General features: G+C 42.6%; 1 protein-coding gene across 1 annotated transcript in view; it reads right to left on the reverse strand.

The window, feature by feature from the left end:
- Positions 1 to 876: 876 nt before the first annotated feature.
- The window catches only part of FLT3 (fms related receptor tyrosine kinase 3), a 72,629-nt gene continuing 46,930 nt past the window's right edge, over positions 877 to 26,575 (reverse strand). The window contains exons 10-24 of the mRNA XM_081814772.1: positions 25,214 to 25,317; positions 24,340 to 24,448; positions 23,887 to 24,065; positions 22,974 to 23,080; positions 22,755 to 22,887; positions 22,561 to 22,665; positions 18,701 to 18,811; positions 17,651 to 17,804; positions 15,330 to 15,412; positions 14,379 to 14,506; positions 10,653 to 10,775; positions 7,818 to 7,929; positions 7,406 to 7,505; positions 6,841 to 6,946; positions 877 to 1,460 (exon numbers count right to left, since the gene is read on the reverse strand). Coding sequence (XP_081670898.1) covers positions 1,338 to 1,460; positions 6,841 to 6,946; positions 7,406 to 7,505; positions 7,818 to 7,929; positions 10,653 to 10,775; positions 14,379 to 14,506; positions 15,330 to 15,412; positions 17,651 to 17,804; positions 18,701 to 18,811; positions 22,561 to 22,665; positions 22,755 to 22,887; positions 22,974 to 23,080; positions 23,887 to 24,065; positions 24,340 to 24,448; positions 25,214 to 25,317 — 1,777 coding nt within the window. The 3' untranslated portion in view covers positions 877 to 1,337. The remainder of the gene's footprint in view (positions 1,461 to 6,840; positions 6,947 to 7,405; positions 7,506 to 7,817; positions 7,930 to 10,652; positions 10,776 to 14,378; positions 14,507 to 15,329; positions 15,413 to 17,650; positions 17,805 to 18,700; positions 18,812 to 22,560; positions 22,666 to 22,754; positions 22,888 to 22,973; positions 23,081 to 23,886; positions 24,066 to 24,339; positions 24,449 to 25,213; positions 25,318 to 26,575) is intronic.

The raw sequence follows: 26,575 nt of genomic DNA on the forward strand, positions 1-26,575 counted from the left end.
ACAAACCCTATTTTATAATAAAGTGTTGAATATCTCAAGTAATGTATTGAATACTGTACTGAAAGTGAGAAACAGAATGGCTGAATGAGTATACAATGGCTGTCACTGTTTTGGTTTCTCACCCTGCGATCCCATGGCTGACTGGGAGCTGCATCACGAGAGACAATCGTACTGCATATCGCTTGCTGGGGAAATTCAAAGTTCAAAGAAAGGTTTCTACAGAATGTGTATTCCTTTTGCACCACGATAAAGTCAAAAAATCTTAAGTTGAACCACCGTAAGTGGGGGATCATCTGTTTATGCATACATTTATAAATTACATATATTATATATGTAGTCCATCTAATTCTTACCACAACCATGTAAGATAGATGCCATCCATTATTACTCCATCTTCCCAAAGACAGAGCTGAGATCTAAACAAGTTCAGTTACTTGCCCAACGTTGCGTGGCTAAGCAGCTTTGGAAAAAGAATTCCAGCCCAGGTAGACTGGCTTCAGGGTTCTTATCTTAACTACGGCCCTGGAAGGGAGGACAAGAAAGGGCAAACCTTCATCACGTTCTTCACCAAGAACCACACCTGGAAAGTAAGGATGAGGGCAAGTCAACTTTATAAGCCTGTGGGAGGGAGGGAGCTAAGCTGAATTCAAAGGACGAAGGAGGCTGAATCCATGGAGTGCTACAGAGAAGCAAGCAGACATCAGCTGTCCTGCTCTGGTCTGGGGGCGGGAGTCACGGATCCTTTTAAGAATCTGACGAAAGGCTGGAGCTTCTCAGTAGAAAAAAACTACACATGCACAAACAAATCGCTGCACATAATTTCATTAGGTTCCTGCCCTCCAGTTAAGTCTTGCCCTAAATATGTCATGTAAACAATTCAATGACAAACATTTCTAGAGAAGAGATTTTATTTCCATTCATAAAATATATCACTAAATAGCTGAAAAAGTTACATATTATTTTAAAACATAGATTTAAAAAATCATATCAGCTTCTCCTTAGCAAAATGCTTTTGTTTTATGTATTTACAAGAATATACTATACCTCAGGTACACGATTTTCACTCAAGCCAGCCCAAGAAGGGCTTTGGATGTAGGTAGATGCTCCAGTAAAGTTAATTATCAGCTCTTCCTGCCTTGTGCAAAGGATGATTTGTTTTTTACAAAAGTTCCTTTGAAAACAAGAGTAAATACAGAGAGCTTCTAGAGAAAAGTCCAGCAAAGCAGCAGCTGAGAATATACTTTCTTCTGGTGATGAAATTAATCCTGTTTTGGTAATCTACAGCCTGTTTAAGGTGGGGGTTGGAGGGAGGAAGTCCTTAAGACTAAACTGTTTCTCTAGGAATCTTCAACGTGAGCCTGTGGAACCAGGAGCCCTGAATCCACCTCTCTGCTGTAAGGTCGCCTGTTTTGGTAGACGGAAGGACGGTCTGAGATGTGGCCATCCATGTTCTGATACATCTGAAGGTGGGAAAAAGACAGAACACTGATTACCATCTGATGAAGATGGACATGTCAAGGGCCTATATTGCAGATTACTTACTATTACGATACATAAGTCTTAGAGGATAATCTTAGAGGATATTAATTGACAAAGCAAATTCGGTTTATTAATGGAGAAATCAAGTCATAGTCAAAGAGCTGATTCCATTATTGTTTCTGTTCTTGGACATAAAGTCCCAATCTAGAAATCCAAAAGCTGAGCAGTAAAACCATAAAAGAGAAAGGCCACTAAAATGATCTGTTCATTATGCAGTTAATAAAGGGGACTGATTCTTGAGTTTCACTTGGGAGGTCAGTGACTCTAAAATGTTCTTCCAAGATGAAAACAGCTCTACTTTTTGTCTGACTATAAAGTTAACGCACTTTCATATAGATACTGTAAGCAATATAGGAAGATATATAGAAGAAAAGCTAAAATCACAGAGGTACCACCATTATAGTTAGCTTGCTGTGTACACACAATTTTGCGTCAGTAGGCTCAGAGTGTAGACCCTGTTTTAGAACCTTATTTTGAATTACTAATACGTTGTTTGCATGTTACATGTGTTACACATTTTCACTATTTACTAAATATAAGCACATTCGGGGTGCCTAGGTGGCTCAGATGGTTAAGTGGCTGCCTTCAGCTCAGGTCCTGATCCCAGGGTCCTGGGATGGAGCCCCACGTCGGGCTCCCCGCTCAGCAGGGAGTCTGCTTCTCCCTCTGCCTCTGCCTCTGCCTCTCTCCCCTGCTCATGCTCTCTCTCTCTCTCAAATGAATAAAATCTTTAAAAAAATAAATATGAGCCACTCATCTTTTTAATAGTAGCCGAGCATTCCATAGTACAGATACACCGTCACTGACCTTTTGATGGACTGGTTTTATAACATAAACTGAGAAATGCACACTGGCCCTGCCTGTTTCTGGGCTGAATGGGGGCAGTGGGATTGCTGGGTCAAAGTGGATGCACCTCTGAATGGGGACGTACATCGCCAGGCTGTCCTGCCAAAACCTTTACTTATTTCTGCTCCTCTCTGCTGTGTCTGGGAATAACACTGTTTTCTCCTGAGCCCGACAGCAGGGGTGTTAACTACCGCTCAAGGCTCCAGCCCTTTGTCCAGCGAAGGTTTTATCTCCTTGCCTGCATGTTTCATGATAAGCAAAAAGTCGAACATCTTTTTCTATATTCGATGAACATTTGCACTTCATTGTGAATAGCCTGCTTCTCTCCTTTGCACTTTATCTTGGGCTACCCACGTTTTTCTTATTATGTATGAGAACTCTTCGTGATGTAGGGATCGTGCATTTTTTTTTTTTAAGATTTTATTTATTTATTTGAGAGAGACAGTGAGTGAGAGCATGAGTGGGGTGAGGGGGCAGAGGGAGAAGCAGACTCCCTGCTGAGCAGGAGCCCAATGCAGGACTCGATCCTGGGACTCCAGGATCATGACCTGAGCCGAAGGCAGACGCTTAACCCACTGAGCCGCCCAGGCACCTGGGATCGTGCAATCTTACATTGAGTTTGACAGACTCCCTCCTTCTCCCCACCCCTCACTACTGTGATAGTCAGTTATCGTGTTCACTTAATGAACTCCGCTTAATTTTTCTTTCTGGAAAACGGACAAAAATCTCCTTTCGAACCTGGTCTTCACAATAACAGTCAGCCTCAACCCTTAAGGATGAAAAGGTAACAATACATCGTTTTTGTAAAGCGGGCCTAGCAGTTGGTTATGACCTGTTGAACCAAATGTACATCTCCAGCACTGAATTTCTAACCATCTAAGGAAGGCTGTGACAGAAATACCAGTAACACTTCAAATCCAACAGCTCCACACCTGAATCCATTATCTCTGATCTCCCAAACCTTCTCTCCTTCTTGTATTGACAGTTTCACTTAGGCACCGCCCCGCCTCCAGTCCCACGATCCAGAACTTTCAGAACCATCTCCTCAAGCTCGCTGTACTCCCACAGCCAATCAGAGACGGGTCTGTCACTGCTTTTAATGTCCTCCTGTCCATTTCTTTAAGTGATTTTTATTTATGTAAGTAATTAATTAGTTTCATTGACGTATAGATGAAACACAATGTTACATCAGTTTCAGGTGCACAACATAGTGATTCCACAGGTCTGTACATTATGCCGTGCTCCCCACAAGCGGACCTCCCATCGTATGGCACATTACAGCATCATGGTCTGTATTCCCTGTGCCGTGCCTTTCATCCCTGTGACTTTTTCATTTCGTAACTGGAAGCCTCTACTTCCCTTCCCCTTCACCCCTTTAAGTGATTTTAAAATGAATTTTTTAACTGCACAAGTAACACACGAGTACATTCTCCTTATAAAAATTTTGGAACCCTAGCTTTTCAAGTGTATCAACAGAAAGAGGTGCGTAAGATTTTCTTAACACTTTTTAAAAATGGTTTCTCTATCCATAATTATGTTCTTTTTATTCCGAATGTCATTTGTGCTTTCTCTTTTTTCTTAATTGTTCTCTTCATAGTTAGTATGCGTTAGTGGTATATTTGTGTACTGTATTAATATACAATATTAATATACAGTGTAAACTAGATCCAGACTATTGTATTCAAATCCAAAGTCTGACACTTACTGTGTTACCTTGGGCAAACGACTGAACCTCTCTGTATCTCAATTTACTGATCTGCAAAAGAGGTAGTAATAGAACTTACTTCTTGAGATTGATGTGAGAATTAATTGAGTTATTATGGGTAGTATATTAGTAGAGTGCAAGACACTCAAAAGATGTTAGCCATTAAATCATTACCATTATTAGTTCAAAAAACAACTTTTAGGTTTCCTGATCATCACTATTATTTTGTTTTGAAGGCTACTCTCAGTTTAATTAATTCTGCCTGTATCTTTACTAGTTCTTTTCTTTTTCTTTTATTATTACTTATTTATTTCAGAGAGAGAGCACGCACAAGTATGGGGAGGAGGGAGAGGGGGAGGTAGAGAGAGAGGAAAAGAATCTCAGGCAGACTCCACGCTCAGCATGGAGCCCAATGAAGGGCTCGATTCCAGGACCCCGAGACCACGACCTAAGCTGAAACCAGGAGTCTGGCACTCAACGGACTGAGCCACCCACGCTCCCCTCTATTAGTTTTTTTCTTCTGCTTCATTCATTCTCTTCCTCCTCTTCCCTCCTCCTTATTCATTGTTTTTTTTCTTAGCTTCTTGAGTTGGAAGTTTAAGTCATTCATTCTCATTCTTTGTTTTCTAATAAATGAATTTAGAGTTATAAATTTGGCTGGCTCCTACAGGTTTTAATAAGCAGGGTCTATTTTTATGTCTTTTTCCTTCCTCCTCCTCCTTCTTGTGAACCAAAGGCTTCTGTAAGAAGCATGAGTTTTAATTTCTCATGTAGGACACTGGGGGCTTTTCGGGTGTTACTGGTGATTTCTCATTCCACTGCACTGAGGTTAGTAAATGTGATCTGTGTGATAATGGTCTCATTTATTTTGAAATTCTGTTTCTTAAGTGGACTTATGAATCCTGCCATTTTGAGCTTTTTCTATTTCCATGAATGCTCTTTGTTTCTCTCTTCCCCATTTTGTGGCGTTGATCCGGTTTTCTATGGTCCTTTTTTCTTCTACACTGAACCTGAGATTATAGATTATATTTCTATTTTCACAGTGGTTATACTTATATTTTTAACACCCATGTTATTCTTATGTGTATTTAACAGTGTGACTGGTCCCACTGTGGAACTTCTGCACGATCCCACCAGACCTCTCCCTAACTTCTAGGAAAGCACTTGTCTTTATTCTTTCAAAGAGTCCTCTGTTGTGGGTCTTCCCTCTTCAGCCCTAACTGCTTTCATTGTCTCAGGGGTTTTCCACTGTTTCTGGTCCACAAAGACCTCCTTCTGGCTTTCAAAGGCAATTATGGCCTCACTTCTTTAAAAAAATATAATAAAAAATATATATGTGTGTGTATATATGTATTTATGTATTTTTAATATTTATTTCATTTTTTAAAGATTTTATATATTTATTTGAGAAAGAGAGAGATCAAGAGAGAGAGAACACAAGTGGGGGAGGGGCAAAGGGAGAGGGAGAAGCAGATTTCCCGCTGAGCAGGGAGCCCGACTCTGGGATCATGACCTGAGCTGAAGGCAGACGCTTAACTGATTCAGCCATCCAGGCACCCCATTTTTTTATATTTATATTTATTTATATTTATATTACATTTACTTATTTATATTTATATTACATTTATTTTATATTTGTATTGTATTTATTTATAATATAGTATATATAAATACATGATATATTGATAATATATTTATATTTTATGTATATATTTCCTATGATTTGTGGGCACGGACATGAGAGGAGAGGTGATGTGAGTTCAGGCCGCTTTCCTGAAACAGGAACTGTGTGTGTCCCTTCCCCCCACCGTCTAGTTCACCCCCTCATTTTTGCTCACCTCTGCTGCAACAGTCACCTCTTAACTGATGTCCTTACTTCTGCCGTTAGGCTTTTGCTTTCTCAAATTTACTTTTATGCCTGCCTGCCTGCCTACCTTCCTTCCTTCCAGAAATATTTCCTTAGCACTTTCCATACACTAAGCATTATGCCAGCCACTGGGTAAGTAATGGTGAACAAAACGGATGTGACCTCTGACGTACCCTCGTGCTGACAGGCACTCATTTATTTAATGACCAGTGAGTGTCTCCTGCCCATGGGACTGCATCAGGTGATGTGAAGAGGAGCAGTGCATTTGCTTGCCCTCATGAACCAAGTCTACTGATGGGAAAGACAGACCCACAAAGCAAAAGTCTCAGACAACATTACTGGAGTCTCACATACAGTTAAAGACAAAGTGGTTAGGGGGATCACCTACCCTGGCAAGCCATTTTACAGGTGCGAAAACTAAGGCCCAGAGAAGTAAAGTGATTTGCCATAATTCATACAGCGATGAGGAGCTAGAGTGCTGGAGGTGGGATTAGATTCTCATGACTCAAGGTCAATGTTCTTTCCACTCTGCTGTATTGTATGACTGGGTTGTGTGATTATTCCATACTAAAGCTTCATGTTGAATTAGGAAAGGTCAGTGGCGGCCAGGGATTAAGTTTTGTTTAGTCGTCTAGTCCTATGCACTGGACACTTAAAAGCATTTAATTTCTTAATCAATCGGCTGAAAACTTTAGGGAAAGCTTCCCCCCCCAAAAAACACTTACCAATAAATATATCTCACCCCATATAACTTTCAAAGGGCAACCAGACAAACTGCTGAGAAAGACACCGTTCAACTTTGACTCTTAGGAAATCAGTGCGTGTTCTGAGTTATTGCTTTCCTTTCTAATAGTCTTTTATAAAGTACTACGCAGCTACGTACCGCTTCTTCTGCATCCGCCAGCTGACATCCCAAAAATGAAGTTAGGTTGGGGAAGGACGGCCGTTTCCTTGAGTCAAAAGCCCAGCAGGATTGCATTATAAAGTATCTGTAAAAGCAAGAGAAGAGGAGTAAGCTGAGGAAATCCGAATAAAGAAAAGCTGATCATTTCCCACCATTTCTTGCTGGGGAGCTACTCACCATCTATCGCCTGTTTGTTTTGTGGCAAGTACTCTACTAGACTTTGAACTCACACCAGAAAGGGCAAATTAGATGACGGACAGAAATGCATTTTGTGGACCAGAAACTAGGAGATGGAGTCTTCTCACCCTCAAAAGAACTGAAGCCCCTAATTCACAGTATCTTCAGTTTTGTCCAGAAATCCCCAAAAGAAAAAGGAAGAGTTTCCTTTTTTTTTTTTTGTCTTTTTGTTTTTTTGTTTTTTAAAGAGGAATCATGAATTTTGCATTAAGGAGTTTTACTTTTTTTTTTTTTTGACATGCATTTGGAACTAGAGAGGACTGTAAATTCCTGATTTCAGCCACCGTGCAGTCTGGTTTGAACTTACATTTCTTCCGTAGCATAAAATGGCTGATCCATCTTAAATCCACTTTGAATGAGTTTATAGAAGTTAGCGTCGACCGGAATACCAGGGTAAGGATTGACACCTGAGGACGACATTAGGGAGGATAAACTATTTCATTTGTTTCTTTATTCACTCGATTAACAAGCATGCACCGAGAGCTCCCACGGGCCAGACACTGCTTGGCGCGAGGCTGAAAGCGGGGGAAGTTGCGGCTCCTCCTCTCACGCGGGTGTAGGCCGGTGGGGAAGACACGGCAGTAAAACATGAAGTGACACAGGTGTGAGACTAGCGAGCTCTTGGGAGCATTAGAGGTGGCATGTCATGCACGCTTTGATTTAGGAATGGGGGTGAGGCGTGGAGGGGGCAAGGGATGGCAGCAACGTGCAAAACTTACCGAGTGAGAATATCTCCCAGAGTAATATTCCATATGACCAGACGTCACTCTTTATGGTGTAGATCCCTTCAAATAAGCTTTCAGGAGCCATCCATTTTACAGGCAGACGAGCCTGTGTGGAGTCCAGGAGGAGATCAGTGGTGATCAATGGTGAAGTGACTGAATGGTGAAGAGTATTTTCTTTTCTCTTACTAGCTAGATGATAAAATTTCTTGGCTTCCTAAAGCCACTCTTAAGGCTTAATGGAGAAAATCATATTCCTCAAGTGGAAGGTTTTCACTTTTAAATCAATATTCTAACATAACAGCCTTACAAAAACAAAACAAAACAAAAAACCCAAACAAACAAAAAACCAACCTAACCGGCTTTCTTTTTTTTTGAGAGAGAGCACATGCATGCAAGCGGGGGCGGGGGTGGGAGGCAGAGGGAGAGGGAGAATCTTTTTTTTTTGCTTTGTTGTTTTGCTTTGGTTTGCTCTTTTATTTTTATTTTTTTTTATTCTTATGTTAATCCCCATACATTACATCATTAGTTTTAGATGAAGTGTTCCATGATTCATTGTTTGTGCATAACACCCAGTGCTCCATGCAGAATGTGCCCTCCTCAATACCCATCACCAGGCCAACCCATCCTCCCACCCCACTCCCCTCTAGAACCGGGAGAGGGAGAATCTTAAGCAGGCTCCACACTCAGCGCAGAGCCCGACACACTCAGCACAGGGTCCATCTCATGACCCCAAGATCATGACCTGAGCCGAAATCAAGAGTCAGATGCCCAACCCACTGAGCCACCCAGGTGTCCCACAGCTGGCCATCTCTTTAAAACTCATCTTGAACGAAGCTTTGTGCTTGGAATGGGTAAGTTTAACAGCGGATAATTCCCATTAAGGAGTAATTAGTCCGTTGCCCAGAGGTACATAGATACTGGTAAATTAGTGGGATATTTTGTAAAAGCATTTCTTGGAAAAACTTTAGTGGAAATGCCAGCTACAAAAATGTGGTGAGGGGGGTATATGTCATCACTTCCAGGAATGACACCAGGCTGGCTTCTGTGGCTTGAATAATTTCCAGTAACACGAAAGGCAGGTTTAGAGTTAGTATAGCCTCAGATTAGAATCAAGACACAGGGGCAGATAGGTTACTGGGATAGAGTTTTTTGTAGCATTTTCTTTTTCATGAGGTGAGGAGCCCTTCACAGTGCATGTTAAATCTGCCAAGTAAAATCAGACCTCAAAGGGCACCTGGCTGGCTCAGTCGGTAGAGCATGTGACTCGGGATCTCAGGGTCGTGAGGTCCAGCCCCACACTGGGAGATTACTTAGGGAAATTAAAAAAAAATCAAAGCTCAAGAAAGAAACCCTATTTTAAATCCTATACAAACCGATGAGCTGATAGAATCAAACAGGCTAGTCTGGTTAATTTGATTAATTAAGGGAATTAATTGAAGTGCCAAATGGAATTCACCTTCCCACATAAGAGACCACCAGCTAGTAAGGTAAAAACCACACAGCCACCCATGAGCTTTGATCATCTTTACGATTTCAGCTACGAGTGACGTATAGATCTAAAATCAGCTGAGATGGTTATTTGATTCTAATGGGAACAGTGTTTAATTTGATTTTTAACATTTATTGGCCGTTTACCCCAGACAGGTGCTTTCATGTTGGTTTTATTGGTTTATTCCCACAACAACGCCAATGAGGTAAGCGGACAGTCCTCATGGGAAATGCTACACGTGTCACAGTGGTTATGCACAGGCTCGGGGCTCAGACCATTCATGCTCTAGTCCACGTGCTGTGTAATCGTGGGCAAGTTATGGTTCTGTGCCTCGGTTTCCCCACCCACAACTGGGCACTTGGAGAACTAAATGAATGAATATATGCAAAGCGCTAAGAATAGTGCTTAGCACCCGGGAAGCACCAACCCAGTACTTGGTGCCACTATTATTTCACAAGTGGGGACAATAAAGCACAGAAAAATTCCAGAAAAGAATAGGGGCTTAACTTTAGGTGGTGTGATTCTTACAAGCCACTCTTTCCAGTACACAATTTTATCATCTAGTATTTCCAATAGTTCTTAAGTAACATATCTGTCCCTAGTTGGGTTTTTATTTTTGTTCTTTTAATTTTTTAACAAGTAGATTTTGTCATATTTTAGGTTTCCCTGTGTGACAGTAATAAGATGCTAAATATTCATTAGCTAATATTTAATTTAAATATTGTGCCCTTTTAAAATTTACATTTAATATTTAATTTATATGTTGTACTTTAAAAAATGCCTTATCAGGGCGCCTGGGTGGCTCAGTTGGTTAAGCGACTGCCTTTGGCTCAGGTCATGATCCTGGAGTCCCGGGATCGAGTCCCGCATCGGGCTCCCTGCTCGGCGGGGAGCCTGCTTCTCCCTCTGACCCTCCCCCCTCTCATGTGCTCTCTCATTCTCTCTCTCTCAAATAAATAAATAAAATCTTTAAAAAAAATGCTTTATTGTAGGACTGCCAAATTCCCATACCTGGAAACATGACGCTGGTTGCATTATAGCTAAGGGAACTGAAGTAAGTTCAAGTAATGAGTGTCTTTTAAGTGTCGATTGTACTCCAAGGTCCCTAACTGGTCTGTTCTGACTCGCCCAAGGATAGATGTGATGCTACGTTGCTCAGGTTTTATTATAACTGGAATATTCCCTGAAGCTACAGAAAAAGCTTTTAAACATAAGAAAGCTGACTGCAGTGAGGAAGTTTTTGGAATCAAACCCGCGCTACAGTGAATGCGGATGTCTACCGTCCCAATAACAAAACACAAAATAACAGCATAAAAATAGGTAAGAAATAGCAGCCTCACATTGCCCCTGATAACATAGTTGGTGTCACTCATAATATCCCGGGCCAGTCCAAAATCACAGATCTTCACCACTTTCCCATGGGTCACGAGCACGTTCCTGGCTGCCAGGTCTCTGTGAACACACTACAAAGAACGAAATTGGAGTGTTATTTACTCTGACGGAGATTATCACAGAGTGCAATTTTGCTTCCAGTTTCAAGTTCAGCAGGAGTTACAGATGACAGCAAAGTGCGGTTCATCGAGGTGTCTTATCTTTACTGGGCCACCGGCAGTCATCACGCGTGACGTCCAGCACACAGAGGGAATGCAGATGGCCCAATTCTTCAGCTGTTGTGGATGCAGTCATTTGTGCTGCTTATGGAACATTCCCGGAGGCCAAGAGGATGGGTTCTTAGAAAGGAGATCAAACCTGGCTGGGTGTTGTGTCTTCCTATAAATGAAAGACACAATACCAGGGCCCAGTGTTGAGCTCCCGCCCAAAGGGACTTTTGGAGGCTCTTGTCCAGTGGGGGGAGAAAATTATCTCTTTTCTGACTGGAAAACAACTTTGGCAATGAGAGTACGATCAAAGAAAATATTTGGAAAAAAACAAAAAATAAGTTTGGGAAGGTTGACTAAAGTGGAATTAGGAGCCCCTGGATGGACAGAGGACATGACATGAATCTGAGTGGTCGGGCAAGAGAATAAACTCTGAGAAGGAAGATAATCAAAGGAATAGAGCACTAAGAGCTAAAGGTCCAAAGGACTCTCTTCAATCTTGAAAAATAAAAGCAAAAACCAGGCAGCTCTCCTTCCGCCCTCTCCAGTTTTCTGAGAGCGTTGCCCGCTGCCTGTAGACTCCATTTACACTTCACCCCCTTTACTACTGGCCCCCTGCACCCTGCCTTCCTCCTCCCAGATGTCTGCCCCAGCTGCCTGGGCTAAGCCCCGCAGTGACGTGCACGGCACCAATCCAGCTGAGATGGGATTTGGCCTCCTGGTGGCACCTGGTACTGCCAGGCCAGCCCCTCCTCCTTCAGGTCCCTCCTTCTGTGAATTCAGCACGTCACTGGCCCCTGTTTTCTTCCTACTGCCTGGTGGAAGCTGTTTCCTCCTGGGCCTCCATGCAAGCCTGCTCTCATTCCCCAGGGCCGCACCCTCTCGGTCCGCATCCTCCCGAGCCACTTCGTCCAAACCGAGGGATGCAACTACCATCACCCAACCTCTGTTTCCAACCCGAACATTTCTCTTGAGCTTCAGACAGGAATATCTGCTGGGCTAGGCCCTACTCTACTGCCCCGGGAACCACATGCTACACATTTAACTCATGACCTTTCTCAACTGACTTCCTCCCGACTTCGTGTTCCCTGCCCTATCCCATGTTCCCTGCTGGTTTTCCTTTTCCTCAGAAATCTCCTCTAGCCGAAGCACGAGCTCCTTCCCCAAGCCTTTTCTGCACCGTTCCCCACCCCTGGTTCTGATATGTGTGTGTCTTTCCTGGGTTCCCAGAGCTTACGTGAACACGAGTATTTACCACACTACAGTGTCATCTTTGATTTGCGTGTCTACTTGTCTCTTTCTCCCCTGTCAGTGATAGCACCTAGTCAGTGCTCGAGTAACGCTGGATGGAGTCACGGAGGCTACGGGGAAAGCAAGGAGCGACCAGAGAAGTAGGGGGAAAAGACAAACTGAGACAGTGACATCATGGTGTAGAGGATAGGGCCTAAAGGAAAAACAAGGCGAGAGGGTCTAAGAAACTGGATATTCCTCAAAAAAGTTCTTTTTATAACAAGCCCAGAGAGTAAAAAAGCAGTGCCCCTTGACCTCCAGTTGTGAGTAGTTTGCGTATTTACTTCAAGACAGGCAGCAAACCAGGCCAGACGATCGAGGTGGAGGCCCTCCAAGATCTATAAAGATACACAAGCACTACTGTAGCCAAGTAGGTGAACTATAGTTAAAGCAACTATAGATACACTGGAGAAAAGAGGAATCCAACAGCAGGCAGGGAAGATGAGGAGAAGAACGTGCCTTAGACAGATGAATGGATAAAAAAGATGTGGTATATATATACAGTGGAATACTATTCAGCCATCAAAAAATGAAATCTTGCCATTTGCAGCGACGTGGATGGAACTGGAGGGTATTGTGCTAAGTGAAATAAGTCCACCAGAGAAAGACATGTATCATATGATCGCACTGATATGAGGAATTTAAGAAGCAAAACAGAGGAGCATAGGGGAAGACAGGAAAAAATAAAACAAGACGAAATCAGAGAGGGAGACAAACCATAAGAGACTCTTAACTATAGGAAACAAACTGAGGATTGCTGGAGGGGAGGAGGGTGGGAGGGATGGGGTAACTGGGTGGTGGACATTGGGGAGGATATGTGATGTAATGAGCCTGGGGATTATATACAACTGATGAATCACTGACCTCTACCTCTGAAACCAATAATACATTATATGTTAATTAATTGAATTTAAAAAAAAAAGAGTATGTCCCAGAGATGAGGGGTGGGAAAATATTAAGAGACAGGAATTTTTTTTTTAACTAGTGAGCAAGGATGCCCACATTTGGAAAAAGAAAAGCAAAGAAGGCAACATGCACTTTCAACATCCATGAAGGAAAAAAAAAACCACTGAGATTCTAACTGGAGTTGCGCGAAACATACAGATTAACTTGGACAGAATTGGCTTTTCTAATAAACCCTGAATCTCTCCTACATGAACATGGTAGAGTTCATTTATTCAGGCCTCCTTTTTGCCATTTAATAATGTTTCGTGTGCGTCTCGTATATTTCTTGGGTTTATCTCAAGATGCTTCCCAGGTTTGGTTGCTATTGTGAACATCATTTTTTTCTGTTCTTCAAAGCTGTTGATTTATTTCATGTTAATCTTTTTTTAAATTGAGATATACCTGACCTATGACAACATATCAGAGAAAGTCATTTTTTTAAGGAAAAAAAATACAGTTGAAATGATTCTCTCCAAATTCAAAGAGAACGAGGAGAGAGGAGGGACCTGGAGGAAAGAGGGAGAAAGAGAAGCAAAGATTCAAAGGGAAAAGAGGAGGGAAGAGTTTGGGAAATACACAGAAGGTAACAGAACATAAGATGGTGCAGACAGAAAGCAACCAGAGAAGTGACTTCCATCTGCTCACAGGTAAGAGATGCTTGAAATGTCCGAGAACAGGGCTGAGAGACAATTACAGAAAGAATGCAAAACTGAGGTAGAAACCAGGGTTTGAGGCAGACTCCACGACCCTCACATCAACGTCCTGTAAGTCTGGGATGAGCAACAGAGGAGGCAGCAGGTGCACCAGGATCCTGCTAGCCCACCACACCAGGATCCTGGCAAGCCCAGCATGCTGTGTTGGAGGCCTCGCTTACCCGGGGTCAAATGCCCATGCGCAGGGCACAGCCTTGAACAACCTGGACTGACTGTCCCAGGAAGGACTGACGCTGTACGCCTCGCTTTGACTTCCTAGTTGGAAGTCTCAGGGGACTTTGGACCGCCCGGGAGGGCTTCGATAACCATTATCTAATAAGGGATCTCAGGCATTGCCCCTGTAATTCACCCACAGCTGCTGTAATGAACGTTCTACATGGCTCCAACAGTGAAGGGGGTGGTGGATGGCGGGGGAGACGGACTTTAAGGGATACAAGTTGAAATAAGAAAAAGGAAAGCACATCTCATTTCAAAAATTATCTTGTTGTTGCTGTTAGTTTCTCCTTCAAAAGGGGCTTACCGACTTAAATTCCAGAAATTCCATTCCTTTGGCAACTTGATACGCAAAGCAAAGAAGGTCTTCAAATGTCAGCACGTTTAAGTCCTCTTCTTCCTCCAGCCTTTTTTGGTTTTCATATTCAATTTCATCTGTAAAACAAAACTGGTCAGTTGCTGGTCAGTTGCTCGCCACAGGTCTAAGAAGTTGCCCCATTACATCCCCAGGGGGAGGTTATCAAAGCCATAGTGAGGAGGGATGCCCAGACTACAAAGGAAGCTCCCCAGCACTGGGGCTACCCCATGCATGCTAAACCTGTGGGGCTTCTGAAGGGTCAGCCAAAGATTCCTTTTGGTTAGAGGAGTAACCTCTCCAGCTGCTTTGGTGACAGACAGCCTCCTGATCAGTCAGGAGCTTCTGATCCTCCTCTTTTGTGCAAGGTAGTTTTGTCACATGGGAAAGAATTAGCATTGCACCACCACATTTCGTGAACTGCACTGGGCACTTACTGTACTTCCATTTAATCCTTCCGATGGTACTATGACGAAAGTACTATTGGGCCCATTTCACAGATGACAAAATTGTGGCTCAGATGGTTATATAAATTGTCCAAAGTCTTCCAGCCAGAAAGTGAAGGAACCCAAGGTTAACCCAACTTCTGTCTGATTCCAGAACTCATCATTTTTCCACTTGTCAGTAATCAATGGCTCTAATTAATTTATGATTTTAAAAAGAACAACCTGACTAAATAAAACAGCCTTCTGTGTTTATTAGCTGCATGCTGACATCAAATACACAATACGTAAACTGTTGGCTTTTCACTACCTTTAAAGCAAATATGCATTAATACAGCCTTCAGGGGACATTAGCAAAGAAAAACATGCTTTGCATTGACACACTTTTTAAAAAAACAACTAACAGAATTCCTGTATCTGTTTCTATTTTAAGGTGCTACTAATTAGAATAAAATATTACCTTCGGATTGAAATGAATTCCCATTGAACCCTGAGATATGATCCAAGTTCTGGTGTATCTGAACTTCTCTTGAACCAGGCATACTATTAAAAAAATTATTTTGTTATTTATGTTCTTCTTCTGAGTAGACATTTAAAAAAATACAATTAATCAAAGAAATGAATTCTAGTTACAAATGGGCTTTCAGATTAAAAGCACAGCATCCACTTGTCCATTTTTTTGCGTGTGTGGACATTAAAAACATGTGTGGAATTGAGCTTGCCAAGTCTAACGAGGAGAGAAGTGATCCCCATTATCTGTACAGGGTCCCACAGTTCAAACAGGACCTCACTCAGTCCTTGTCACAACTCGACAAGCTGGGTGTCAGAGTCACATTTTATAAAAGACTTGGTGAGATAAATGTGATTTGCTGAAATCATGAAGCTAACAAAATGTACAATTAGGACTCACACCTCTTTTGTTTCTAAAAGCCCACTTTCCCTATGAAAGTTCCTGTAATACAGATCTTCTACAAAGACCTGTCGTTTTAACATCCTTCTTTTCTCAAGTTGGTCTTTGTAAATAAAGTGCATTTCCTTTTCCTGTGAAATTAATAAACAGTAATAACGAAACTCTCTTGTGATGTATTACATAAAATTCTTCACTGAGGAATTCTGTGTGCATTATATACAGACAATGATTCCATATATTCCAGCATACAAATTCATCCCAATTTACAATTTCCATATATTTGGAAAATGACTTTATGCTTGCAGACCACAAATATTCCTGCGTCGCTTCAGTGTATTTAATACTCCAGTGACTAAAATGAATCAAAGGCCCAGTTGACCAGCATTAGTTGTTGCTGACCGTGGAGTGCGGATCACACCATCTGACTCATTAAGAGACTCTATTCTAGAATACAGATGACATTGCAGAATTTTCTCAGTTTTAGAATATGAGCTAAGAAACCAGTGTGAAAGACAAGACTGGTGTGACAGGCGTGAACTGGTTATGGGCAACCACACAAAGACGCCCATGGGGATCTCCAAGGGGCCTCCCAGCTTTAAGATGCTAGGTCTCTGTCTCAGAACTCAGAAGGCCAAAGGCCTGCACTGAAACCTACACGCTAAGAAAAACAAGGCTGGAATCTCAAGCGCACCCTCCGAAAGTCCCTCGGTAAAGACAAAAGTTTCTAAAGACCTGCTTTGAGGATAAGGGAGAGTTTTCACATGTGTGGAGGAAATAGGAAGACACTGTGGATCGAGGAATCATTCTATTAAGAATGCCTGTGAATTCATTCAGAGATAGGTGTTATATGATGTTTAAGTAATTAGCAAGAAATTCCCAGGGATGAAGAGGAGCATCCCACCAAACTCCTACAGCCCTCATTTATGCATGCTAAAACAAAAAATCCTAACCGGACTGAGAATCACTCAGGCTCCCCATGGATGGCAGAATATATAACACAGAGCATAGAGACAAATGTTACCGCTACTTAATTTCGTCTCCGTCACATTATGTCAACTGATCCATTCTAATTTTTGAAAATCCAATTTATGAGTTCAGAGCTCTTTTGCATCAAACTCCCAAGACCTGAACTACTCTCTACGAATATGTCAAGGACTTTGGGAAAAGTGTTCATTCTTTCTACTAATTCCTACGTGTCATCCAGGAGAGGTGAAAGACTGAATAATGCACTCTTCCCAAAACTGAATATGTGTCCAGAGTGTGATTCAGGCACAGGTGGACGGAGACAGCTACAGCCCCTGTACCATAGGAAAGCGAAGGTCTCATTGTTCCACATCAGCAGAGAAACTAGAACAAAGATAAGTGACCTTTCGGGGCGCCTGGGAGGCTCAGATGGTTGAGCGTCTGCCTTCGGCTCAGATCGTGACCCCAGGGTCCTGGGATCAAGCCCCGCGTCGGGCTCCTGGCTCAGTGGGAGCGTGCTTCTCCCTCTCCCTCTGCCTCTCTCCCTGCTCATGCTCTCTCTCTCTGTATCTCTGTGTCTCAAATGAATAAATACAATCTTTAAAAAAAAAAAAGATAAGTGACCTTTCTAGATCTTAGAGCCCATAGACCACACAATGCTGGACTCTGGCTTTCATGAAGCTAACAAAATGTACAATTAGGACTCACACCTCTTTTGTTTCTAAAAGCCCACTTTCCCTATGAAAGTTCCTGTAATACAGATCTTCTACAAAGACCTGTCGTTTTAACATCCTTTAACATCCTTTTAACATCCTTTAAACATCCCCGCCAGTGCGGGGTGTTTAACCATCATATGGGGGCTGTGTTCTGTAACGTATCATTGTGAAACCCTGGCCCACTTCTCTTACCTGGAGTTTGGGTGTGATTGGAAAGTGGGGTAAAAACTGAAATTGTGTTCCTTGAAAATCTCTGTCCATGTCCTGTGAAATTTTTCTCTTTTATTTCTTAGATAGTTGAGAAGATCACCATAGCAACAATATTCAAAAATCAAGTAAATTGGTCCTGAAATAGAATTTTCATTATAGGTATACAAATTCCAAATAATTCTCTCAGATGTCTGTGTGGCAGACGACATCATCTACGAGAACCTACTTTTCCCCTGACTTGGGGAGAGTACAACTTTTTCTGATTTTATCTCTTCTTATACTTTAAACTCAATTTTGGCTTTTGGCTCTAACTCCTTTGGAAAGCAGTCTCTTTCTGCCTTCCATTTGGGCCCTTGTTGTCCACTGCCTCACCAATAACCCCCGGCCACTTGGATTCTCCAGTTTGCAACTAACCAGGAGTAATATGCCAACTGCGTTGTGAGCACTTGGCAAATCTATGCCCATCTGTTGTTTGCCTGAGGAGGGAGATACAGGTCACGAGCAGCCTCCTAGATCTATTTGCTCTTGTTCTCTTCTTTCTTGACCCCGTCCCAGAAGGAATGACCCGCGAGCACGTCTTTCCGGTACTTCTAGGCAGAAGTGAATCAGAGCGCATGCTCCACTGAGTGCTGGGAAAATGAAGTTTGAAATCCCGCCTTCGCTGTGCCTTATTTGAAGCAGCCCAAACTGGGCAATGGCCAAGCTCTGCGGCCATTCTCCCCACTGCATGGAGGCCAGCTTCACAGGCTGGGGAGAAGCTCCCTCTGAGCAGGTAGAATGAGATATCACCACAAAGTGTACCTGCAGTGCTGTTGTTGTTTTTAAGCAGGTTAGAATTATGTGGCATATCCCGGTCCAGAGAGGCATTCTCTACACTGACCCATCTGATTTCGGAGTGCTCACTGTCTAACTCCGCTCGGGTTTGAGGGCCCGTACTATGACTGAGGAAAGAGGAAAAATTGAGAACAAATGTCCTCTTTGTCTTCTGGCTAAAATATTTTTGATGAGATGTTTTTAGCAGGAATTGATTACCTGACAGCGTGCATGCCCCCAGCAGATTCACGATATTCTCGTGGTTTCCCAGGTGAGTCATCATTTTGAGTTCGGACATGAGAGCCTCTCTTTCAGAACTGTCTGCCTTTTCTGTCAATGGAAAAGCATAAAAAAATATAAAACTGAAGCAAAATAGGTATTTTAGATCGTTTAATAAATTAAAACTTTCTTCAGTTCAGAGCAGATTTGCATGAAAATTTTAAAATGCATAAAATAATTCATGAATTTTGAATAATAATATCTTGTGTTTAAGACAGAATTTCAACGATTGCAGTATAAAAGTTTAGTCTGATAATGTGCCTTTCTACTGGACATTCCTCTACTTACCAAAATAAAAATCTTTATATTGACCCTCAAAAAACAAAATAAAACAAAACAAAATGCATGATTTTTCCTCCTTGGTAGAAGTTAATAAATATACTGAAGGGAAAAACATAACTTTTTTTTTGACTCTTGGATTTGTTGGACACAGAGAGACAAGATAGGAATGTTAGCAAGGTTGGCTCCAGCCTGTGGTCCTCAGATTTAAAATCTTAAACTTGTCAATGGGTCCAATGGTGAGAAGGTCAAAGAGACCAATTCCCACTAACCAAGTTCTCAAGAGACTCACTAATTGATCATGAGAAACATAACTGCAGAATAGGCTAGAATGTATCCATTGGCTAATGCATTCTCTCCCTGAAGATAAGTCTAGATAGCTTGGCAAATTGTACTCATAATCTTGCTTAGATGCATAGCATGACGGTAGTTATTGATAAACTCAAAGGTCTCATGTCACGGAGAGTGAGGTGCCCAGGTGATTGGGGCACTCCAGCCCAGGAGGGTGCTGGAGCCCTAGGCACCAGGCACCCTCTCCTCTGTTAATGTATTCTTTCTTACAGACATAGTAACTTTTCTTTACATTCAATGAAGATTTGATTTGATATTTCCAGGTGTCATTATTTTGTCTTGGAAGACACCTAGCCTTTATGCTAACTTTTTCAGATCACTGATGCCATCTATTTTGATTTAGTGAGCTCTTGGGCATATCCTTACTACCAACATCTTGGCATGGGAGTGAGATTCTTCACTGTGAGCACTATGACCCACTAATATGGGTCATGTCTTCTGCTGTTTCATGTTTTATAGGGGTCCATGGCTTTCAAATGTCCATGTCTTGTTCCTCACAACCCAGTAATATATTTTATGGTGTACTTAACTTTTTCAAAGCACTTTCATTTCCTGACTTTCATTTATTCTTATCCATTCTTTCACTGAACAAGTATTTATTGAATGTCTACAGTGTATGAGGCAATGTGCCAAGCAATGGGGACTGAAAGATAGACAAGACACAGCCCTTGTCTTCCTGGAGTTTAGAGTCTCCTGGAAAAGGAAGACAAGTAGATAAACAATTATAACCTAGTGTGATAAATGCAAAGTGGCAAATGAATGGAGCGGGTGCTGTGGGGTCACACAAGAGGGACACCTAACCTAGCCGTGGGGAGGTATGGAAGGGAATGCCAAATGCATGTGCTGAGACCTGAGGAAAAATAAGAGTTCACCAGGTGAATTTACAGTGGGGAGGGAGGGAGAACATTCTGTACTGAAGTAATAGATTGGGCAAAGATCAAAATACAGAAAACACAGTAAACAGATACAACCCTTGTCCTCGTGAGGCTTACAGACTAATGTGGCAGATGAGACATGAATAGGATAATTAAGCAAATATGTCCCTAAAACTGCAATAAATTGCATGGGAAAGAAGCCTACGGAGAGCTAAGCAGAGCATACGGCACGGAATTTGATCTCTTCTGCGGTGTGAGAGAAGGCTTTCCTGGGGGAAGTGATATTTGTGCTGAGATCTAAAGGAGGAGTGGGAGAGAACTGCATGAAAGGGGAAGGGTGAGCAGAGGGACGGGTCTGTACAAAGGCCCTGGGATGGGAGGGAGCATGGTGTTCTGGAGGAACTGAAAGAAGGCCAGTGTGCTGAGTGCGAGACGGGAAGGTGGGCAGCCAGATCGCGCAGGGCTGTGGACACTACTTCGGGAGTGATCAAAAGCACCTGGCAACATTAAGTAGGAAAATGATCCGCTTTGCGTTTCATTGTCGTCACTTGGGGCTTCAATACAGAGAATCCTAAAGGAGGTAAGAGTGCATAAGGATCCCTGCCTGGAAGGCTACTGCAGCCGTTCGTTCAGGAGAGATAGATTCGGACTAGAGATGAGGAGAGGATGGATTCAAGGAACACCAAGCAGGGAACCTGAGAGGGATGGCTTGCAGGGGGCTGGAATGAAGGCGGTTTCTGGTTCACCTGACTGTGGGGAATGTGGCGAGTCACTGGTACTCGTAACCAATCACAGACAGGGAGCGTTGTTGGAGGGCCAGGGTTGGAGGAGTTCAGTCTGAATTAGGGAAACTTTGGAGACACCCAAGCATTTGGACATAACCTGAGGCTCGGAAGGGAGGCACAATTGTGAGAACCATTGGTACACGGGACGAAGGCATGGTTGTCGTTGGCATAGCCTGTGGAGAGCGTGTGGAGTGAAAAGGGAAGGAGGCCCAGGAGCAAGCCTTCAGGAACCCCACATAAAAAGCCGGGTAGAAGATGCGGAGCCAGCAGAGGACTGTGAAGCAGGCAGAGAGGCAGGAGGAAAAACAAAAGAATATGGTGACATGGAAACCAGAGGAAGAAAGGGTTTAAAGGAGAAAACAGTCAATGGTGCCAATCTATGCTGAAAAGTCAAGCAGCATGAAGACTAAAAGATGCCCACTAGACTTGGTTTGTTGGAGGTTGCTGATTCCCTCAGCAAAAGCCAACTGGGGCGCTCTGGCTGAGTGAGTGATGCTAAGGGGAGGGATGACGGTGGAGGCCAGGTGGGAGGTAATGAAGCCACGAGTGGGAAGTGAGAATACAGAGGGCTTCAATTTGTTCTTCTACCCAGGGCCTGTGTCAAAATGTGAGAAACAACATTTGCCTGTAGTAACAGTACCCCCTAATACTGAAGCCGAAAACACTCAACAAAACCAGAAGAGGAAGAAGAGATGGAGTTTTGCGTTCATGACTTGTATTTTATATTCACGACTTGGTCAACCCGAACCTCAACTCAGTCCCCTTTTAACCTTGAAGCATGGCAAGCAGCAACCATAAAAATGATGGAAAAGAGTAAACGAGGAGGCGGGAGACCATGCTTCCCATTTTTGTGCATCACTGTGGACATCATTGCACTTGTACTTTTTTTTTTTTTTTTTAAGATTTTACTTATTTGGGATGCCTGCATGGCTCAGTCAGTTGAGCGTCTGCCTTCGGCTCGGGTCATGATCCCAGGGTCCTGGGATCGAGCCCCACATCTGGCTCCCTGCTCAGCGGAGAGCCTGCTTCTCCCTCTCCCTCTGCCTGCCACTCTGCCTACTTGTTCTCTCTATCTCTCTGTCAAATAAATAAATAAAATCTTTAAAAAAAAAAGATTTTAGGGCACCTGGGTGGCTCAGTCGTTAAGCGTCTGCCTTCAGCTCAGGTCATGATCCCAGGGTCCTGGGATCGAGTCCCGCATCGGGCTCCCTGCTCGGCAGGAAGCCTGCTTCTCCCTCTCCCACTCCCCCCTGCTTGTGTTCCTGCTCTCGCTATCTCTCTCTCTGTCAAATAAATAAATAAAAATCTTTAATAAATAAATAAATAAATAAATAAAAAGATTTTATTTATTTGAGAGAGAGAGACAGAGATAGCCACAGAGAGCACAAGCAGGGAGGAGAGGGAGAAGCAGGGTCCCTGCCGAGCAAGAAGCCCCACGCTGGGATCACGACCTGAGCCAAAGGCAGACACTTAACCGACTGAGCCACCCAGGCGCCCCGCTTTACTGTACCTTTCAGCATTTTGACTGCCACCTGGATTGAGACTCCAGTTTTACTGATTCCGTAAGCTGTTGCATTCATCACTTTTCCGAAAGCACCTGATCCCAGCACCTTCCCTGCAAGACAAATGGTGAGTGAGGGCATGTTAGAGGTTTTCCAATAGAAAGCAAATGCTACAGAAACACTGGGACTATTCGATTCTTACCAAATTCTAAATTTTCTCTTGGAAACTCCCATTTGAGATCATATTCATATTCTCTGAAATCAACGTAGAAGTACTCGTTTTCCAAAGAGCCGGTCACATGTACCATTTGCAACTGGCTCTCATACCTAAATTGCTTCAGAAATGAAATAATGGGCCAATTAGCAACAGGCAGGCCCTTAGAAATGGGAAACAGGGATGAATTTTCACCTTTGCTTTTACCTTTTTGTACTTGTGACAAATGAGCATGGTTAGAACGGCAATGAAGGGAAGACAAAGCCCGACTGTTGCATAGAAGGAGATGTTGTCTTGGATGAAAGGGAAGGGCCCTGCAAGGCAAGAGTGTCACCGAGCAATGAACCTGTGTTCCTGGTTGATGGAGTAGAATCTTATTATCGTCTCTCACCTCCCGTTTGAGAAACCATCATTTGCAGTCCTTACAAGCACTTGACAGATACTCATCTCCCCACAGAAAATCAGGCAATGTTCATCTAAAGGACAAGTTCCCTTTCTAGAACATTTTGAATGATTTTGACCCCATTTTTACAAATCACTTCCTAGGGTTATACAAATGACACCTAGTTAAACCCACGGGATATATAAGTCAGATAAAAAAAAAAAAAAGAATTCTGTGCTCTCCTGATGAAGGTATCGTATGAATGGGAAGTTAGTTTTGGGATGCTGGTGATTCTCAACTCTCAGTGTAGGCGGGCGGGTTTCAGGCTTGTCTAAATTAGGAGGGTTCTAAAAAAACAAACTCAAAAGTATAAAACAGCAGGCTAAAGGAACAGAAGGAGGTCAACCAAGAGGTAAAATGGTAGGGACCCCAGTTACTAAATCAGTTTCTCTGGAGTTAAATCTTTCGGTAGAAACTTCCTGTTCTTGGGGTTTATGGTTCTACCTTCATCACTGTAACGCGTGAGTCACACTCACGTAGGGAGAAGTCATTCTGCCCCTGAATTACAAAATAGCATATGTTCAGTGGGGATTCTTGCTTGACTCAAAAAGCCTTCTTGTCTCACACACCGAACCTATGTGCTCTGGTGAAATTCCCCAAATAAAAGCCAACGACAGGGATGGCCTTCTAGTGGGGAATTCCTGGAGGTGGTACATTACAATAGCGACTGCTGTCTACCTGACGAGTTTAAAAGGATTGTTTCACAAGATGTGCCAAGGGAATTGTAGGCACAGCACTTCACCAGGAATCCCTTCACGGCTTCACTCATGTTAAGGGTGCTGCTTGATATCCACTGTCCGAACACTTTTCTGTTAGCCTTTTTATTCCAAATTCCTTCTGTGATCTCCTCTGTGCAGCTGAAAAGAAATGGCAGACAGAGAAGTTAGGCAGGTGGGGCTGTCGTCAGGTTAGAAGTTAGGGTTGGTCTCGGGAGGTTGGAAAGGGATTTCGCTGTTAAAAGTTATCAGAAACTCTCTGTGACCGTTGAGAATTATGGTTGACTCAGAAGGCAAACATTTTAAATACTTCATCATTTCTTCTTTAAGTGTATTCATGAGAAAGAGTCAATATGTCAGAGAGAGTGTGAGTTCTATGTTCTTCCAACACAAGAGACACCAATGTCTTCCTTACTTGGAAGACTTGTCGGAACACTTCTTCCAGGTCCAAGATGGTAAGGGGTAGCCATCAGAGGAACACGAAGCCTGACTTGCTGATGTCTTGGCTAGCACCTGAGGTTTCCCTGTAGAGAATAACACATAAAATAAGCTCCTGTGGTATGGGACTTTCCAGAAACGGCTTCAGCGTTCGCTTCATCGAGGCTGCCTGTCCACTCCAAGCTGTTTGCGCCTCGGTGAGGGTGTCTCATATGCAGGATGACTCAAGCCCTCTGGTTATTCCCTTTCTGCCCCTTGTATGGAATTTCCTGTCCAGGCAACCCTACCACCCATCTGCAGAACACTACTTTTCCACTGCCAGGCCCCTCCTGTAGAGAGCGGAGGCATGCAAATCTATTACCTCCAAGAATCAAATTGATTCTTGGCTTCAGAAGAAACACCTACAAAAAGTCCAACGAAATGTACTCTCATCTTTTTATATCTTCTTCTTTTAAAGAAACAGAAATTACTAAGACAAACAAATGGCAGGTAATGTGACTTTTAGCTCTTCCTTAACATGACCTTTCAAAGTACCAAAGTCAATGAGACACTAAAGTGCGCTCAGAGAGGACGTGGAAGAAGTATCTTAGCTTCAAAGGATGAAGTATCTTAGCTTCAAAGGATGAACACAGAAAGAGGTATCTATCTATATCTATTGATCGATTGATTGATAGATACATCTATATATAAATAAAGCCAGTAGATTTGAAGTAAAATTTCAACATACTTCAGCATATAAAAATAGCTTATAGCATCCCTTCTAAGCCATTGCTTAGCTCTTTCTGGTCATAGTTAATACATAATGAAGGAGTTATAAAATGAAAATGAAATTTCTTGATAATTTAACTTACTTCTTATGTTCAGCGTGAACATTTTTGTGAATTCGGCATCATCATTTTCTGCATGGAATATATATTCTCCTGGCTGGTGTTTATGGTTGCAAAACTTAGATATGCTGTTTGAAAAAGAATTAAAGATACACTTAGCCAGATTCTTATAGGAGATGCTGAAACGAATGTCGGCATGCATGGGAGTCTTCCTTGAGACGCTGACTCCCTAAAGTCCAGTAGGCAAAAGGGTGTCTGTGTGCTAAGCCCTTGTTAATCTAAGTGTGGTGTGGTCCACAGCCAGGTAACATCAGCATTGGCATTATCTAGGAGCTTGTTTGAAATACAAAATTTCAGGTCCCACCCCAAACCTTCTGACTGAGAGTCTGCATTTTAAGATGATCTCCGGTGATTCATATGCACATCAAAGGTTGAGAAGCACTCCTCTAGGCTGGGGTTCCTAAGAGAGACAAGAAGGTTCCTGCCCCTAGTGTTCTATATATCCTGGACTTGTCTGACTTCCCAGATATATGGAAGAACCTCTTATAGGGACAGGAGCCCATAATCCCCCTGCTTCCTAAAAGGATGGCTCTCTGACATTGGTCCAATGCAGGACCTATAACCAACTCTTGACTTTTGTAGCAATTAACAGTGATGAGGGCTCAAATCCACTGAGTTTGTACAGAAATCTTTAGGTGGTTTCAGCACGCTCTAGTATCTACTTGGAGTGCTCATCAACCACTCAATACATTTGGACATGGATAACTTGATATTGCGCATTAGCCACCATGCCTACCAGGTATATAGGATGCTGAATGTTATAGCAGGATACTGGATAGTGTAGGGGAGATGGGGGATCAAAGAGCTGTTGAATATGCCTTTATGCATTGAAGAAATAGGAAAAAATATTCCCTTAAAACAGAATAAGGAAATCTAAGGCTTGTTCAGAAGATATTTAATTAGGCTACCTCTATATAACCTATTAACAGTAAAATGTGTGTGTGTGTGTGTGTATATATAAAACATATATATATAAAACATATATAAATAAAATATATATAAATAAAACATATTGCCAGGGTAGAAGTGTAAATAGGAGAACACGGGGTGTGGAAACCAGACTTAAACTAGGAGCTATGTAGAATGCAAAGACCTACAAAATATGGCTCCTGTCCTCAAAGATATCATAAACCAGGTGGGTGGACAAAACTTCCATAGGTAGAATTAAACTAAAGGCCAATAGAAGATCAAAGAAGGCAGAGGAGGCCAATATAGATGAGAAACGTTCAGAGGTCTGCACAGAAGCAGGACTTGAGCTAGCTCTTTGCAGATGAGTTGGTTTTAAGGAGAGGGCAAAAGCAAAGCATCCAAGGGGGAGACAAGGGC

Source organism: Leptonychotes weddellii, chromosome 3 (assembly GCF_054177405.1).
Source record: "Leptonychotes weddellii isolate Sample4059 chromosome 3, ASM5417740v2, whole genome shotgun sequence".
In the NCBI taxonomy this organism is placed as follows: domain Eukaryota; kingdom Metazoa; phylum Chordata; class Mammalia; order Carnivora; family Phocidae; genus Leptonychotes; species Leptonychotes weddellii.